This window comes from Crassostrea angulata, chromosome 7 (genome assembly GCF_025612915.1).
Source record: "Crassostrea angulata isolate pt1a10 chromosome 7, ASM2561291v2, whole genome shotgun sequence".
NCBI lineage: Eukaryota > Metazoa > Mollusca > Bivalvia > Ostreida > Ostreidae > Magallana > Magallana angulata.
The window spans coordinates 47,565,497-47,585,826 of NC_069117.1; the positions used below are offsets into that span (position 1 = coordinate 47,565,497).

Below are 20,330 nucleotides of genomic sequence, written 5' to 3' on the forward strand. Positions count from 1 at the left end.
AGATACGGTGGACGCTAATTGCGAGAACAAAAACTTTCGAGACACAGACAACACATGCAAAAGTTTTTAATCAGAGACAAAAATTGATAAGTAAAAAACATTTTTGAAGAGTGGTCCTTCCTGCTTTGTCTAATCTATTAGACATTGGTCGGGTGCTCCCTAATTCTTATGAAGGTTCAGGTGAATACGTCGACCCGAATGATCCCTACATCAATACAAATGACCCCGAAGCCAGTCCAAATGACCTTGACACCAACCCTAAGTATTTTGAGGTCTTGGCGGGTCGTACAACACAAGCACTGAAGTTCACGGGTTTAGTTGTCGACATCTGCAGGTGCCAATCTGTAATCAGGATACTATAACGTACAGTGCAAAACCTGCCAGAGAAAAAGGAAAGTCTAGACCAAAATATGACGATATAAATTATTGATTTTGTTAGTTTTATTTAAAAGGAGGCTGTGTGGTCAACAAATTGACCATCAGATATACCCAAACTTCTAAGATATGACTTGCTTAGCAGTATGCTATTATTAAGTAAAGAAAAAATCCATATATTTTACCTTTTAGATTTTGGAAGTTTTCTAGATCATCTACTAAAGGATAACAATGCAGTTTAAAACTCGTTACGACCACAAATTCCTCTTAAATACGCTGTGTACAATTTATTTTACAATAAATACAAAACTATAAAGATTTTAAAATTGATATTAAATGCAAGATAAAGGATGTACATGTACATGTATTTTAAATGATTTTTTAACTTAAGGAGGCTAGGCAGTCAACAAATTTCGAAACCATACAATCTACCTTAATTTCGTATTTATATTTTTAAAACTATGAACTGCTATATGGTAAGGACAACTTTCATAAAATTTGAATATTTTCTTCAATCTTTTACAGAGCTAATGTTTTAAGGAGACCAATATGGTCTTTAGGTGGCCACAACCGTCCAACTCTCTTTAGCAATTTCTTTTCTAAGTACACCTTTCTCTAGCTTTAAATCAAAGAGTAGCTTAAAAGAAAATTAATAGAAAGTATTTGAATATGTAATAAAACCTTAGGGATAAAAACTATCATTACTTATTTTTATATGCAATAAAAAGATATTAATGAAGTAAATGTAATTGCTCTATGTGTAAAAAAAATTAAAGATGTTTTGAAAGAAATATTCACAAAACGAATTATCTTCGACATCAATGTGGACTCTTAAATGACATTAGCAATACGATACTATTAAAATAACAGAAAAAAGGAAAAATATTATTGTTGACCTATGACTGTTCATGGCCGAAGTTCCTGAGGTTTAAGACAGGTTCATGATTTTAAGTCAATGTAATAAACAATAAAAACACAAAATATAAAGTTACTTGATATTGCGTAACGTGTGTTTAGAATCAGTCTTGAAATTAAGTTCAACTACATGACTTATCTTTGCAAGTAACCTTTTTACTTAATCGTGCTTTTTTCAGAAATTTTACTTCCAATGAACACAATCAAATTTGCATTAGGATATACTTTTGTTTTAAACACAAAATTATTTCTAGACCAATGATTGCGAAGATTTGCTTTAAATATAGGAATTTGTGATAGTGGTTTAAATATATTTCCCGTTAAAAGTGCTTCAATTTGCTGTATAATGTAGCAAGGGACAGTTTCGAATAAAGTACCCGTCAATATTTTTGTAAAATTGAGAGTTGCTGTACTTGAAGGCTTATGAGTGTTGCTAAAATTCATGAAATGATTTTTAATGATTATCATTAGTTAGAGGGATGTCTGTTGTTGAAATTGATATGCAATATGTAGGCCCCTTATGTTAGGTACATAAGAATCAGAAGTAAAATGCGAAACCTGCGGCTATGACTGTTGTGCTGACTTTACACAGTGAAATTGCAAGTTACAGACGGGAGGTAAAATAACACGAAAAGTAGGTGGATGGGACATTGTAAACTATACACCGGTAAGTTTCTGACATGTGATAGTGCAACATGCACGCGGTACGGAAGGTCAATCCTCTGCAGGGAATTAGCTGGGGGAGGTTTAAAAAACTGAAAAATCATGAAAAATTAGCAAAATATGAAAGGGTCAAAATCTCATAAAAACCAGTATGTAGAAAATTTTACAGGTTTTGACGAAAAATTTTCTTCAGAAATTAGTGATTGGCCTTATAAAGAGTGAATTAAAGGTATTTGTGCTGAATGGGAACCGAGGAAATTCTAGTTACAGAGTTCCGAAGACACGCATCACTTGGCTACAATGAATTGTATAAAAAAAACTGTCCCCTGCCACCTTCAAGACTACATGGTATTTTCATATTTCTCCTTTAACTGTAATTTTGAGTGGATTTTGTACCATAAGTAATACATTTTGTGAAAATGGATGATTTTCTTGGCTATAAATGTCATTACATGATTTATTAGCTAAAATATTCAAGGGGAGTAACTCCCTCTTAAATGTGTAGAATGACCACCACTAGAGTAAATTGGCTAAGAGAGTAGGTATTTCCTATCCTGATGACAATTAATAGGCTTAAGTTAATTACTGAGATAAGAATAAATACTTTAAAACAGTTTTTATCAATTAAATCATTAAATTTATGAATTTGCAGCCATTTTGCTGTCTGATTTTATGAAATAACATTAAGCCACCTGACTTATATCCCCCAATTTTTTTAAAACAGCATATTTTTATTTCAAATGAACTTTACATGTAGACAAATGCAGTTATCAAAGTATACAATATGTCAAAAAACTCAAGTTTTTGCTCCTTCCTATCAAAAAATGGTATTTTAGATGTATTTACAGAATTGAAAAAGCCACCCCTTCTTTCCAATGGACTCCATAACCATTACATGTAGGATATGTAAATGTACATTTGACCTTGAAATAACATCTGCTATGATAATTACACTTGGAATGAATAAAAAACAACATATTTTTACCCTTTTATTGTTTATATGCATCAAAAATGTAGAAAAACACGTAACATTTGAACATTTTTCATGGAATTCTCATCCGTCCCGAGGTACCCGTGTGTGTTTGAATTTCATTTTAATTAAACACACACATCACACTTGTAGGTCTTACTAATTTAGCAAAGTTAAAAGGAGACTAGAAACCAGAATATGTAAGATATCAACTAAATATGATTACAGGCTTAGTTTTTCATGAAAACAAGAAATCACATGTAGGGCGACGTGACTTTTTGTGAATAAAAATGCTACAAATCATCCATTTACCAAAAAAGATCAATTTTAGATATCAGTGATGGTTGTTTTTTAAATATGTGTAAGAAATGACTCAAGGAAACTGCCAAAAGTTTCATAATATTAGGTTTAAGTGTTCAAACTAACCCTTCTTGTGAAAATCAAAAGATAGGGGAAGGGTATATATGTAGAGGGAATTCTAAGTGATGTGATGCTTTTATCATAATAATATCAAGCAAATGTATGTACTATTGAATAAGGTTTCTTATTTAAGGGGGTTGAACAACAGTTGACCTCTAAAAGATTAGGTAAAGTTGCTTTATTTATGGAGAGCCCTATGAATCTGTGTTAAATAGAGGAAAGTGGAAATGGTGGGTTCACTTATATGGCCATATTTTTCCTAAACCTCAATGGAATTGTCAAAATGTGGTGTACTTTTTCTCAGAACAGCATAAGCCTTTTAATTTTAAGACAAGACGACTTTTCAGAGAATGTTAGTGTATGTTAAAGGTTCGAATAAAGTACCCGTCAATATTTTTGTAAAATTGAGAGTTGCTGTACTTGAAGGCACCATGCCTTAATCTTCTTTATGAGTGTTGCTAAAATTCATGAAATGATTTTTAATGATTATCATTAGTTAGAGGGATGTCTGTTAATGAAATTGATATGCAATATGTAGGCCCCTTATGTTAGAAACATAAGAATCAGAAGTAAAATGCGAAACCTGCGGCTATGACTGTTGTGCTGACTTTACACAGTGAAATTGCAAGTTACAGACAGGAGGTAAAATAACACGAAAAGTAGGTGGATGGGACATTGTAAACTATACACCGGTAAGTTTCTGACATGTGATAGTGGTACATGCACGCGGTACGGAAGGTCAACCCTCTGCAGGGAATTAGCTGGGGGAGGTTTAAAAAACTGAAAAATCATGAAAAATTAGCAAAATATGAAAGGGTCAAAATCTCATAAAAACCAGTATGTAGAAAATTTTACAGGTTTTGACGAAAAATTTTCTTCAGAAATTGGTGATTGGCCTTATAAAGAGTGAATTAAAGGTATTTGTGCTGAATGGGAACCGAGGAAATTCTAGTTACAGAGTTCCGAAGACACGCATCACTTGGCTACAATGAATTGTATAAAAAAAACCTGTCCCCTGCCACCTAAGACTGCATAAATATACAAAATACACGATAAATATACTGAGGAAAGATGTGGGAGTGACAGGCCTCAGTCATATTTGCATATCCAGTTCCAGTTCTAATCAACTGACTTGGTGAACAACTCCTCTCTCTTTTTTTTCAGATTCATTGGAAATTATTAATCGTCACAATCTTCATTTTTCCAAAACTACTGCAATGTACAATGTATATATGTGGTTATGTATTTAAGTAAATGAGTCAATTACCCGAAGTTTAAAATTCTGTTTAATGATGGATTCTTTTGCAATTCAATTATGTTGTGATCATGCAATTGCAGACTTAAATGTCATTTCCTACCCGGAATGAATTCACCAAACTTCAATAAGGTAATTATAATCTGGATTTGATTGATGTAAACAAACATATCAGTGCTATTTCCTGTTTGTGCATTACCATAAATTATGATAAACGGTTACATGTAGCACGGCAAAGTAACACGGGTCTCTGTATCTTATTTTATTTCAATATGTTTCATGACATTTAAAATTGCGAAATTTTAAAGAAATGAATTTCCTTAAAATAAACTGTTTTCTGTTGGTCATAGTGTCAAATTGTAAAGCTGAAAATTGTTCCGTTGGGATAACTGAAAACCTGCAGTAAGTGTAACTTTTTTTTAGTATCAATGTTGTTTTTTGACTGAACTAATTTTAAACCTCGATCTCAACATAATTTGATAAGCTGGGTTATCGTTTATTCTTGAAACTAAAACAACTCAAATGTGTCTAGCCTAAAGTAGATAATTTTTTAGTATTTTGTACATTTGTACTGCCGTTATTTTTTCAATACTCTTGAGATATTATTTTGTAGAATTCCGTGTTGTACAAACTTTTATCGGGTTAAAGGAGAATGCAAAGGTAATAAAATATATAATATATCATATTTATATTATAAAGAATATATTCTTAAAGTTTGCTTTCATTTAGCGAACATAAACATGACAATTGTTTATTACATACAGAATGACTACCGGGATATTTTGGAATGAACTGTCAGGCACGTTGTGTTTACCCTTACTTTGGCAAAATTTGTATGAATACCTGTGACTGCAATACCTCGGACTGTGACCACGTCAGTGGATGTCAAGGAAATGATACAGAGATTCAGATAACAGCAGGTATGTACAAAATAAAAATAAATGAAGCATTTAATTCATCTATTCAAGAACCGAAATTGGGAAGATTCACATAGTTTAATGAGTAGCATAACGTGAATTATTTTTTAGTGAACACGAGGTCATGGGTATCTTTGTCCGTCAACCCGAATTTCCCATGGAGCTACAGTTCTGCAGCTACACCATACTACTCAATAGAAAAAGAGGAACTTAACAATGACCGAGGTTTGAAAACCAAGAATTTAAAAATGCCAGTTATAATTTTTGGTTGCGTCAGTATACTCTTAATACTCGTAAATGGAATAAAATTGATCTCTAAGCCAGTTAAAAAAGCTCATATTATTTCAAATAGAATGGAAGATAATGACCTTCCAACCGTATATACGGAAATTGATGAAAGATCTGAACGAGAGTCTGAGTCCAACACAATGCGTACAACTGTCACATCAACTTCTTTCACGTCTTTGAATGGAATAGAAACCAGAAGACCGCAACTTCCGGTCAGGAATACCCAATTAAACTTCTTCTATAGAGATTATGGTTTTTGCGATAATAAAACAATATACTGTATACATAGGTGTATCTTGCAATGCATATCGCACCACATTGCCTATATATGGTATGAACTCTTTATTAATTGAAAAATGTAACCATTTCTATGATCAAGTCTAGTATTAAAAGTATTGCAAAATGCAAACATGTTCTCAATGGTATAACCGCATCTTTGTTGGCCAAGGATGACGATCCACGGCTATAAATAGAGAAATACGAATAGAGAAACATCTTAGATCGTCACCCTTGGCTAGCAAAGATGGTTTTTCATTTGAACAAAACACTACAATGATAACTTATTATCACATTACATGTATCAAAACTCCCGTGAACATTGCAAAAAATAAGTTGAATCAAGCACATCAACTCTACTGTAGGATTTAAGAAAACAACGTTTAATTATACCGACACGTGCTTAATTGTGGTTTGACTAATTTGTAAATAAAAAGCACTTCCTTATTAAATGCATATATGCTGACCAATTCTTTTAGATGCTAAATATATCAGAATCATGTATCGTAAAATAAATTGCTTGCAATAGCTTTACAAGTTAATTAAGGCAGCACTGCCCGATTTCAGAAACAAGAATTTAAACAACACTTCAGTGAATTGTTAATTAAGAGGGATGTACGGCCATTTTGTACATTTGAGGATAAGAATGTAAACATTTCTTTAAATGGTTTAATAATTATATAATAATCACAACTTTAGTTACAATTTTATCGGAATGGACTTTTTGATAGTTTTGTAAAACTTTGTTAAACCATTATAAAATTGGTTTGAAACTTCATTTCATACTAGGATGTTATATAACAAACAAACCAATGCAAACGCGTGATCACCTAACCCCTTAAACTTTAGTTTAGTGTCAAACTTCCGTAGAGAAGGGAGGGGTCAGCGTATATATGTTCTCTTATACGCTAAGAGAAGGGAATGTGAAGTTTTTTCATAGGGAAAACGATTTAAAACCATAAATAATTTTTAATTGAGTACGCAAGTACTCTTGAAACCCAGTCAAGTTCTCAAGAGGGAGACTAGACACAAGTGAATTATATATGATGATTGAACTTATTTTCAGTTCCTTCGTGATTTTTTAAGCCGTTTCCCATTAATTTGTAAGAAGAATGAGTCGAATATACTTGTTAAATCATGTTTCCAGTCTGACGTTTTCTTGTTCATGTCATTTGAAGATCGTGTTCGAGTGGAATAAGACCGTCTGTTTACTTCAGGTAAGAATAACCATTGCATATTTTATATAACTAAAGAGTGAATATTCCTTATTTCTATACACCGTATCATCAATATCATACTTCAAATTATTAGTAGCATATATATCTTATTATGTATGTCACTGCTTCCCTTGACTAGTTTTTTTTTATCGTATAATAGTAGTACTGTAGCTATTTTAGGTGTTTTATTTCATTCAGCCATAGGTGTCTTGCATGTACATGTATATTATAGGAACAGTGCAATCCGAATTTTGGATGTTTTAAAGCATGGAGTGATAGTTTGCTTCTGGTTTATAGATTTACAGAAAAAAATAAGCAGAGGTAGAAAGAACGACACTGACAGCAAAACAGAAGAAAAAGAAAACGGAGAAGAAAATAAATACAAGTATACACGTTACTGGAAGAAATTTACAATGGAGATTACAACCCGCAACGTCATTCGAACACCCACCGGCGCCATTACAAAACAAACTGAAGAAAGTAATAGTAATTTTTTATCCACGTCACCAATGTTTTTTACAGTTATAATATTAGGAGCAACGGTGTTTTTTCTTCTGTCGATAATCGTGATCTTAATCAAAAAAATAAAAACCAGTCATAAGACATTCTCAGATGCGGTGGACTCAAATTGCGAGATTTCCCGCGGAAAAAGAACTTTCGAGACACAGACAACACAAGCAAAAGTTATTAATCAGAGACAAAATGTGATCAGGAAAAAACATTTTGAAAGAGTGGTCCTTCCTGCTTCGTCTAATCTATTAGACATTGGTCAGGTGTTCCCTAGTTCTTATGAAGGTTCGGGTGAATACGTCGACCCGAATGATCCCTACATCAATACAAATGACCTCGAAGCCAGTCCAAATGACCTTGACACCAAACCTAAGTATTTAGAGGTCTTGGCGGAGTCGCACAACACAAGCACTGAAGTTCACGGGTTTAGTTGTCGACATCTGCGGGTGCCAATTTGTAAATGTTCGGCATCAGGATACTATAACGTTCAGTGCAAAGCCTGCCAGAGAAAAGGAAAGTCTAAACCCAAATATGACAATATAAATTGTTGATTTTGTTAGTTTTATTTTAAAGGAGGCTGGGCGGTCAACAAATTTCTAAACCATCCAATCTACCTTCAATTCATATATATATATATATATATATATATATATATATATATATATATATATATATATATATATATATATATATATATATATATATATATATATATGTTTTAAGGAGACGAATAAAAAATCAGAAATATTTAAAAATTTGAAGCATAAAAAAATCTTAATGTCTTCAACATTTTAGAAAATTAGAGGAAATGTGGGGTAAGCAATATTGATTTTAGCTTAAATATTAATTCCAATTTAGTAGTATAAGCTGATAGGCATTTTGATATTATATTTTTTCACTGAAGAATAGAAATTTAATATCTTAAACAGATGTACATAACTGCAAATAACTACATTTATTTTTATCATCAAAGCCACTGAGCATGATAAAAAAAGAACAATTGTTACATGCATAAAGTGTTAGAGATACAAATATACGAGGGTTGTCCAAAAAGTTCGTGGACACATGTGATTTCATTCTAAATAACGACGCTATATTTAGAAAAGTATTAAAATATTTTAATATAGACTATAATTATGCATGTGTATAAAATTCAGAACAATGTACATTCTCATAATGTAGTTATCACTACAAAAACATTGCCTGTACAGGCCGCACGGCCCAGTCTGACGGTTACACGACGTTTTTATAACGTCGTACGTAGCGCGTTGGTTTCTGTTACTTTTCAACGTAGTCACCTTTGCACTGCAAACACTTCTCACACCTTCTTAGCCATGAATCGAACATATCCGAATACCATTTGCTGTCGATTTTAGATACAATGGTTCGAGTAGCATATTTAAGTTCATCAGAATTCTCAAATCTTACTCCTCTTAGCTGTGATTTGATGAAAGGAAAAATTGCAAAATCCATCGGAGCAAGATCCGGACTGTATGGCTGATGTTCAAGAAGATTGAATCCTAGGAGTTCGATTTCCAGACACGTGGAAGCTGCCGTATGTGCAGGTGCATTATCTTGGTGTAGGATGATATTTCCAAGGTCCACAGCCATGGCAGGGCGTTTTTTCTTAATTGCCTTAACTAAGTCGCGGCGTAACACCTGTAATAAATAAAACCAATGTTTCGTTTGGTACACTGTATGTGGCTTTAGAATATGTGGGTTTATTAATATATAGTAATTAAATAAATCAAAATTAAGATTAGAATGTCCGGGTATTAAATTTATGGATTACGATATGCTAAATGTAGCGAAATGGACGTTTTTAAATCTGTAATTACAACTTAAATGTGATGAAATGGGTAGTTCTCTACCTTTGAGTAGTAGGCAGCATTCACCGTCTGACCGGAGGGTACAGCGTGGACCAAAATCATTCCGTGCCGATCAGCAAAGAATATGTACATTTGTTTACCCACGGATTTCGCAACCTTCGCCTTTTTCGGTGCTGGTGAACCCCGGTGTTTCCAAATGCTGGATTCTGTTTTTGTTTCTGGATCAAAATGATGCAGCCAAGTCTCGTCCGTAGTAATGATTCTGTCAAGCCACTTCTCTCCTCCTCTTTTGAAATTCTGTATGAAAGCCTTACTTGTCTGCATTCGTCTTTTTTTGTGCTCATCGGATAAAAGTCTGGGCACCCATCTTGCGCAAACACGACTCATACAGAACTCTTCAGTGAGGATATTAAAAACCGAAGATTTGCTAACATCACTTATTGACGCGACTTCTCTTAACGTCAGACGTCTGTCCTTCATGACAATGTCATGAATGCGGGATTTCGTTTTATCGTCACAAAGCAAAGGCCTTCCACTTCTTTCAGCGTCTTTTAAATCGCAAACTCCATCCGAAAATCGTTTGTGCCACTTGTAGACTAGTGATCTTGATATGTGTCGATGCCTTTTTGTGTTCTCCATCATTTGTTTCGTTTTGATAGGTGTTTTCCCCGAGTCTACGCAGAATTTAATGATGGCGCGCTGTTCAATGCGATCCGCCGACGTCGCTTTTTCTGGCGTTTTCAAAGACATGTTCTTGCCGTAAACTCCTTGAAATATCCTCTGCTCAATTAAAAACGGCTTTAAATGACGTATGAAAATGACGTTCACAATTCTGACTACGTCACAGTTGAATATTTTGACGTTTTTTACCCGTATTAAAAATACTGTTAATATTCTTATCTGAAAACTCAATCTCGAAGTTTGGACAATTTTGACAATGGGCCGTACGTGCTTTTCGCGACACTTTAATACAGTAAAATTTAAGTTTAATTTTAATGAAAACATTCAAAACTACTTTAATCTGATTTGGAATTTTATGACAAATATGTTGGTATACAATATGCATATATAAACCCGTTTAAAATGACAAAAACGCGATTGTCCACGAACTTTTTGGACAGCCCTCGTACATTTATTAATTACATAATCAGTACAAAACTTTCGTAAATAAAAACTAAGTATTTTCATAATTAAGAGGTTAATTGTTTAAACACCATTTCATTTTTTCCCACTTTGACCCCCAGTGACAGAGTATTAGCTTGTGATGTTTTTGAGAATTTTATCCATTTTCGACTTAATTACAAATAATTGTCTGAATTATGGTATCTTTACTAATGATGAAAATGAATTTGTTCTTAAGGTAATTTTTTTTAGCATAATTATATTAAGTAAAATTAATTTCATTTTGTTGAAAAATGTGTGAAGTGTGTGTAGCCAGGATAAAACATACCACCTTGTAATACTTTCCACATGTTAGAAATAAACGGACAGTAGATGTTTAATGAAGAAAAAATGATTCACAAAAATTGCATTCTCCAAAATTAATAGCACACGAGGGTCAATAAAAAATACATAGACTTTTGTCATAGCTATGTTACTTAACGTCATATCATTACTAAATTTGGAAGACATAATTAAGCAATAGTTTCAAACAATTTGCAAGAAAAAAAGTTAATAAATTCCTTTATTTATAAGAATTATTTAGAATCAAATCCTACAAAAATGAGGTCACGGCGCACGGTCAACATTTGTGTTATGTCAACAATGAACCACATACTGTTGAAAGTAATATCTCTATAAGTTGGGCTTAAAACCAAATAATATTGAAACCTCAAATTAAGTATAGTCATGGAATTCCATGTCCAAATAATGACGAGATATATTGTTTTGTCGAACCAATATTTGTAACTAAAGACAGGTAGTCCTCTTTAGAATAAACTAAAAACATCGACGTCGCAGGACGTCACGGCGCAACGATAAGTACAAATAAAATGGATTTAACCCAGGAAAAAACCGATACAAGTTGTGAAAATGCTCAATGGTGCAAAAAATAAGTCAACAATTAAGTTTGTGTTTAACTGTAATAAATTTTGTGGGGGTGGTGGTAATTGTATTTTGAATATAAAACAGTCCGAGAGAAAGTAGAATATCTGTAAATATTTGGTAAAAAAATAAGTAACGTCAACCAACGTTCAGGGTTATCCTAACTGTAAAGTAATAGATACACGGTTAGAAAATGAAAACTTCGAAGATATAACTTATGATTCTAAAACAAATGTGTGTAAATAAGATGTTAAGTGGTTCAGTGCCATTTTAAATTGTAAGGAGAAAGACACAAGAGACTAAGTGTGATATAAAGATGGAATATATCTATAAACTGTGCGTTTTTAATCTGGACGTCATGTTTTGAACGTTACAGTGCGCCGTGGTGACAAAACATGTTGTTTTTAAAAAGCGGTAACAAAAATACCGTTGCATTAAATAGACTTAAACTTCGCGTATCAAAGACATAAGTGTTGATGCACAGATTAATATGTTAAGTATGACTTTCATGAAAAAAATAAGATAGACAGCCATATTGTCTTCGTTTTTTTTATTGACCCTCGTACATCAATAGTCCAAATTCACCAAGTTTTTGTCCCGCCAAAAGAACGGCTATACGGTAAAAAAAAAAAAAACCTAGTGATAATGTCTATGATATATTCCCCATTGAAAATGCTTTACTTGCTTTAAAGGGATGCCTAAATATACAATAAAGCATTGAATCATTATTTTTTTAACATTCATTCTCTTTCCGAAAACATGATTTATTTTTAAAAACATCTTGCCTATTAAACGAGTAATGTGCAATTAACGGAAGAGCCATTGGAACAGCCGAATCATGCTGACAAAAATAGTGCAAAGAGATTTGATAACTTATAATAGAATTTTATTTTTCATTCTGTAATTTGACGAATTTACTTTTGGTATATTAAGAAATTTATCAATTGAATTCATTTTACTTTAGAATATAACATCAGGAAATATTAATCAGCGTAAGTATAATATCAGGTCGTGATCTGGCTTGAAGTCGCGAGGAGAGACAGTCATGTTCTTCGAGAAATACTAAAGGAGAAATACTAAAGGAAGACTGTATTCATACGCACCAGATTTAGTGATTGGGTCTTCTGTGTTATACGTAAATATCACTCAAATGAATCAATGCAATTTGATAGGGGGAAAGAAAGTAAATGTAAATATTACAAAATAATAGGTGAAACTGGGGAAAGTTGTGGGGAGTGACAGGCTTCATTCATAACTTCATTTAACCGGTCAACAACTCTGCTCTAGGTCTTCAGATTCATTGGGAATCATTTATTGCCTCAATCTTCATTTTCCCAAAATTACTGCTATGTATGAATATGTATTTTCGTTAATGACTTAATTACCAGAAGTTTAATTTTTGTTTAATGTTGAATTTTTTTGCAATTGAATTATGTTGTGATCATGCAACTAAATGCAGTTTTAAATAGACTTAAATGTTATTTCCTTCCCGGAATGGATTCACCAAACTTCAATAAGATAATTATATGCTGGATTTGATTGATGTAAACAAAAAATCAGTGCTATTTCCTGTTTGTGCTCTACCATTCACAAAACTTCAATAAGATAATTATAAGCTGGATTTAATTGATGTAAACAAAAAATCAGTGTTATTTCCTGTTTGTGCTTTACCATATCTTATGTTAAACTGTTACATGTAGCACGGCAAAGTTTCACGGGTCTCTGTATCTTATTTTATTTCAATATGTTTCATAACATTTAAAATTGCGTTATTTTAAAGAAATGAATTTCCTTAAATTAAACTGTTCTCTGTTGGTCATAGTGTCAAATTGTAAAGCTGAAAATTGTTCCATTGGGAGAAATGAAAACATGCAGTAAGTGTAACTTTACTAAGTATCAATGGTTTTTTTTGATGGAACTAATTTTAAACCTCGATTTAAACATAATTTGATAATCTGGGTTGGCGTTTATTCTTAAAACTAAAACAACTCAAATGTGTCTAGCCTAAGGTAGATAATCTTTTAATATTTTGTACAATTGTACTACCGTAATTTATCAATTATTATTACTCATGAGATATTATTTTGTAGAATTCCGTGTTGTGCAAACTTTTATCGGGATAAAGGAGAATGCAAAGGTATTAAAATATGTAATATATTATATTTATATTACAAAGAATATATTCCATAAATTTGCTTTCATTTAGCGAATATAAACATGACAATTGTTTATTAAATACAGAATGTCTGCCAGGATATTTTGGAACGAACTGTAAGTTACGTTGTTTTTACCCTGGCTTTGGCAAACATTGTATGAATACCTGTGACTGCAATAGCTCGGATTGTGACCACGTCAGTGGATGTCAAGGAAATGATACAGAGATTCAGATAATACATGAAGCATTCCATTTATGTATTCACGAACCGAAATTGTGAAGATTCACATTGTTTAATGAATAGCATAACGTGAAATATTTTTTAGTGAAATGGGTATGGGTATCTTTGTCCGTCAACCCGAATTTCCCATGGAGCTACAGTTCTGCAGCTACACCAGACTACTCAACAGAAAAAGAGGAACTTAACAATGACCGAGGTTTGAAAACCAAGAATTTAAAAATGCCAGTTATAATTGTTGGTTGCGTCATTATACTCTTAATACTCGTTAATGGAATAAAATGGATCGCTAAGCCAGTTCAAAAAGCTCATATAATTACAAATACAATGGAAGATAATGACTTTCCAACCGTATATACGGAAATTGACGAAAGATCTGAACAAGAGTCTGAGTCCAACACAATGCGTACTACTGTCACATCAACTTCTTTCATATCTTTGAATGGAATAGAAACTAGACGACCGCAACTTCCGGTCAGGAATACCCAATTAAACTTCTTCTAAAGAGATTATAGTTTTTGCGATAATAAAACAATATACTGTATACATAGGTGTATCTTGCAATGCATATCATATCACATTGCCTATATATGGTATGAACTCTTTATTAATTGAAAATGTAACCATTTTTATGATCAAAGTCGAGTATTAAAAGTATTGCAAAATGCAAACATGTTCTCAATGGTATAACCGCATCTTTGCTGGCCAAGGATGACGATCCACGGCTATAAACAGAGAAATACGAATGGAGAAACAACTTGGATCGACACCCTTGGCTAGCAAAGATGGTTTTCCATTTGAACGAAACACTTTAAGAAATATTACAAAATCCAAACATGGTCCCAATGGTGTCCTCCTTGAATGTAACTCGTTTAAAGGTATTGCAAAAATCCCTGGTTGTATCTCCCTGTATCACTTAGATCTAAAATATTTTATTACTGACAAGACGTACCCATGTAATTTATACTGACACGCAGAAAAATGGGGACTTTATAAAAAATGTTCATGTGCACTTTTAATTGAACACATGTAAAAAAAAAAAAAACTTGTTAGGTAAACCAAAATTAACAAGTTGAAAGGAATTAAACAGAAAAAAACCCTTAATGGTTATGCTGATTATTATACTACAATGATAACTTATTATCACATTACATGTATTAAAACTCCTGTGAACGTTGCAAAAAATAAGTTGAATCAAGCACATTAACTCTACTGTAGGATTTAAGAAAACAATGTTTAATCATACCGACACGTGCTTAATTGTGGTTTGACTAATTTGAAAATAAAAAGCACTTCCTTATTAAATACATATATGCTGACCAATTCTTTTAGATGCTGAATATATCAGAATGTATAGTAAAATAAATTGCTTCCAATAGCTTTACACGTTAACTAAGGCAACACTGCCCGATTTCAGAAACAAGAATTCTAACAACACTTCAGTGAATTTTTAATTAAGAAGGATGTACAGCCATTTTGTACATTTGAGGATAGGAATGTAAATATTTCTTTAAATGGTTTGTTTCTGTCCGAAACTGGCCAAAAATGATGCCAAAAGATATAAAAGCAATAAATATGAAGTCCTACATGTCATTTTGATCGCAAAGTATACATACAAAAACAGGACAATGCCTTTTTAAGTTTAATCACTTAAAACAGCTGTTGAACTGCGCAAGCACAGACTTATTTTGAAAGAGAGATCGAAACTAATATGGCGACCAAATGCTTTTATGAATTCGTGTCAGCTTTAAAAGCAACCGTTTGAAGCGTGTTGTGATGCAGGATTACTACACAAAACAACCTTCTTTGCATTAGTTGCATTTCGTGCATTTCGTAAATAAAATACCTCTTCACAGTAGACTTTTGATATGTAATTTGTGACCATAACATAAAAAAAACCCATTGAACATACAGCCAAATTGTGTATAGTAGAGAGAAATCGAGGACTCCAAGGGATCTACCAAGCATTCGGCCATTTTTTTAAATATATAAAATGCCGATAGTAAATTTGTTCGTACATTAAGTTCATGAATGTATCTGTACTACTAAATGATACCAGAATTTCCGTCCAATTATTCACGGACCTGTAACGCACATATTTCAAGCCTATAGAAATCAATGAAATTACAGTTACACTCATGCCGTGATATGTATTACATATATATATACTAGTATTTATGTTATTCAGAACAAGTTCAGGAATAAACACAATGCATCGGTATTTGGATTTTTTGAACTTTTGATTTTAACGACGTAAAATTACAATTAAATTTTTTTTTGTTCGCATCTTCAATGCAATATGGCGGCACTTTTGAAGTCTTTATAGAATCCCAATCAGGATAGAAAATTACCAAAGTTATTTTTTTTGACCAAGGAGTATGTTTAATTGGCGATGCTAAATGAGGTAAGTTATAAGTATTATAAATAACACAAAGTTTTTTGCATTTACGACGATTTATCTGTACAAATGTAATAAACATTCGCCAGTTTTAATGGGAATAAAATTTCTTTTAAGGCACAAGGCTGTTTATAGGCAATGATTTGCAATAACATGCCAAAGACTAGTCATCTTTCTCACTATTCGTATGTAATATGAATAATATATTGGAAAACTCTTAAATGTAAAGGGACTCTTAATAAACTTTTTGCCGGGCGAAGTTTCTCTCTACTTTTCCATGTTGCTATCTTGTTACGTTTGTCAATCAATGCAGTCAAGTTAAGGTAATATTCATGTACAAAAATACTGTGTTCCATTTAGCTTTTGATTCAACCATACATATTATGATAATACACTAAGTGGTTCGAAAATTGTTTACAACTTTAGAATATTTCTTCCGGTTTTGAAAATAAATATCTTTGCGATGTGCGTAACATCTCTCGATGGCTAATTATGTCAGGAAAAAAAATCTCTTAGTGATGTCTCTGATCATGAATCCAGAAATTAATGCCAAGGAAATAATATAAGGGAGAAGGAGGTCAATGTTTAGACCATAATAGTACCATCCTTTTTTAAGGCACTTCACAAGAATGTCTGATGACCAATCCTGTATGAATTTACATGGGGAATGACGTTTTCTTTTATTTAAAAAATCATAGATAACAGTTACACTGTAGATACCAGTATTCAAATGACAAATATACTGTTACTATAGGAATAGAAGACGGTGAAAATTGACATTGATGACATAATATGTAGTAAGATTCACCAAAGAGGGCTGAAACATCACAGAGCGCATAAACACAAAGCAAACAGAGGTAATAGATGTTCCCGTTCTTTTACTTTTAGGCCAGCTGATGCAAAAAGAGATCATTTACACACCGGCAGCCCTTGGGTATCAAAATAAAACCGAAATCGTTTTTAATGTGTTAGTTGAAAATTTTATTATCTATAAAATACTAAGCATGGCAGAAAACATGGAAGATTAATCAGATTGATTGGTAAACAGGGGAGTTTAGTAGTCTTTGCCCCAAGTTTCTTGGGTTTGAAACTGTTTCATAATTCTGGATCCTTGTGATGTAGTAAAATTAGAATACAAAGAAGTTTATATTCTGTAATTGTAGTGTCATTCAAGATAAACCATAGTGTCATTCAAGAAAAACCATATCTGATACCTAACCTTTTAGCCTAATCGTGGTTTTTCAGAAACGTTATTACCAATGATCACAATTTGATTTGCATTATTAAGAACGTTAACTTTATTTTTTAAACACAAAATAATTACTAGATAATAAATTGCGAAGATTAATACTTCGAATATTTTTTGTTGTTGGAGGTGGTAGGGGTATGTAAATTCACGTTTTTTTAAAAATTATAGCAAGAATTATTACAATAATTAAACAGGTTGTACCTAAATCTAAATGGCAGATGTGGCTTAGATTGAACTGAGGAAAGCAGACGTGCATTGACTAGTCAGAAGACATCTAAGCCACATCTTCAAATCAAATTCGGATCAACTGACTCTGTGAACAACACATCATCTTCAGATTCACTGGAAATTGTCTCGATCTTAAATATATATCTATACCGATAACTTTAATATTGAGCAATAAATTATGGCATGATCATGCCCAAAAATGCTATTGAATTTAAAATACCATTTCCTTCCCTAAATGAATACATACTACTTCAAAAGGATAAAATTAGCTTAGTTCCTGTTGATGGCTTGATATAACTAGTTTTTGACTTTGAGCATGATAATAATTTGTGTTTTGTTATATTAACACATTACTATATTTAGTAATTTTATTTTTTGCTACTACAAATGATTTTTCTTTTGATAAGCTGTTTCCCCTTGGTTTTAAAATATCCTATTTGTGAAGCAAGCATAAGTTCCAGTGACAAAAAATGAAAACAATCAGTAAGTATAATTACTTCGAATTAGGAGTAACCGAAATAATCATTCTCCAAAATGAACTCATTTTTAAAAATTTCTTTTTTCAACAGATACAGTTTGTCGTTTCTTAATCAAGAAAAATTAAAGGTTGAGAAACATTTAATTTACATGTATGTAATGTATACATTTCTTAGTCCAAAGTTTGGTTTAAAAATGGATACATTTTTCATAATTTTTTTCCTGAAATACCTTTTTAAATCTGCTTGGTTTTCATAGTTCAGTTCTTATAAAGCATATATTGATATGTACCAATATAAACAATTTTTCGATGTTTGTTTGTAGGACTCTATGCTATTCAAACTTTTTCTTGGATAATGGAGAATGCAAAGGTAAATAGTAAAAAAAATCATACACGTGTAATAAAAAGATTAATCTAAATATAATTTCGGCAATTTCTAAAAACGCAAAAATGAATATGAGAACACTTTATAAATCCAGCATGCCCATCCGGATATTTTGGAACAAACTGTTCTACACCATGCCACTATCCTCACTATGGTAAATCGTGCGGGAAAACGTGTCATTGTAATGCTACAGATTGTGATTGTGTCTTTGGATGTTTAAGAAATAATTCAGAGACAGTAACAGGTTGGTACATGTTCAAAGATCATTTTCTGATACATGCACGAAACAAAATTGGGAAATTCATGAAGTGTTTAATAAATATTATTACTATTATTATTATTATTATCAGTATGCTAAAAGTACACTGTGGATTTTCATTTTAGGGATCACCAAATCAGATGTATTATCAACAAAAGAAAAATCCGAATATTCAACAGCTCAAACGGAATTATATGAAAAGCAAGAAAATTCCAAACACTCAGCACCTCAAACGGAATTTTATGATAACCAAGGTAACGTGAAAAACGATAATTTAAGAATACCGGTTATAATTGTGGGTTGCGTCCTTATATTCCTAATAGGTGTATATGGATTAAAATGGATTTCAAAGCCAATAAGAAAAAACAGGTACATTTGAATTGCCTAGAGAAGATAATGACTCAATAACCGAATATCTGGAAATTAATGAAATATATGAACAAGAGTCCGTGTCCAACACAACCAGTACAACCGCCCGGCAAGGTCTTGAACATCTCTGAATGGAGTAGAAATCAGACTGCAACTTCCGGTCAGGAATACACAATAAATCTCCTGCTTAAGTTGTAAACCTAAAGATATTTTAAAAAGTAATAAAGAAAATTCACATTTTGTTGGTTCATACGCTTGTTCAAAATGGTTAATTTACATACTAACGCATGTTTCTTTTATTTTGTTATGTCTGCAACCATTCCGCCTACTATCAATATATATTTCATTCAGCTTTTAAATCTACAATTTTTGAAAAAAAATATTCTAAGTCTTGTGAAAACTATTTAATTAAGAATGCTTTCCGGACTTTTTGGGGAATATTTTATCACTGCAATGTCCGAAACATATCTCTACGTCTAGTTCTCACAGAATTTTTTTTCTAAGAGTAAAACACAAAATGTTTCTTTTCATTCCGCGAGTTACAGATAATAAGGTTCAAATATCAGCATCCAAATTGTGACACAAAGAAGGCACTTCATTTTACCGACTTATGCACAAACACATCACCATTTGTTACCTGTATACGAAAATAATGGTGTTTTATGAAAATCAAATGAAAATCATAACATCATAAGAATCACTTAAAACAATATCGAATCTTATAAAGTTTAAGTCATTTTTTCTGATCAAATTTTGTATAGGGATATCTGAATCTAGCAAAAAACAAAGCTAGCCATAGCAAACTTAGAAATAAAGAGTGTAATGAATCAAGGAAGTCAATCTAATAATGTAACGATTAAAAGAAATCATACGATTGATGATACATGCGTGTT

The 20,330-nt window shown here is 32.3% G+C and overlaps 1 protein-coding gene and 2 pseudogenes across 1 annotated transcript; all 3 read left to right on the forward strand.

Moving 5' to 3' along the window:
- Positions 1–4,834: 4,834 nt before the first annotated feature.
- Positions 4,835–9,058, forward strand: LOC128191376 (uncharacterized; annotated as a pseudogene).
- A 4,331-nt stretch (positions 9,059–13,389) lies between these two features.
- On the forward strand, positions 13,390–14,987 carry LOC128191433 (uncharacterized). Its single transcript, XM_052863484.1, has 4 exons — positions 13,390–13,552; positions 13,769–13,815; positions 13,920–14,090; positions 14,160–14,987. The coding sequence occupies exons 1-4, from the start codon at positions 13,461–13,463 to the stop codon at positions 14,573–14,575; spliced, it is 726 nt and encodes a 241-aa protein (XP_052719444.1). The 5' UTR covers positions 13,390–13,460; the 3' UTR covers positions 14,576–14,987.
- Positions 14,988–18,333: 3,346 nt separating this feature from the next.
- LOC128157251 (uncharacterized) lies at positions 18,334–19,615 on the forward strand (annotated as a pseudogene).
- Positions 19,616–20,330: the final 715 nt, after the last annotated feature.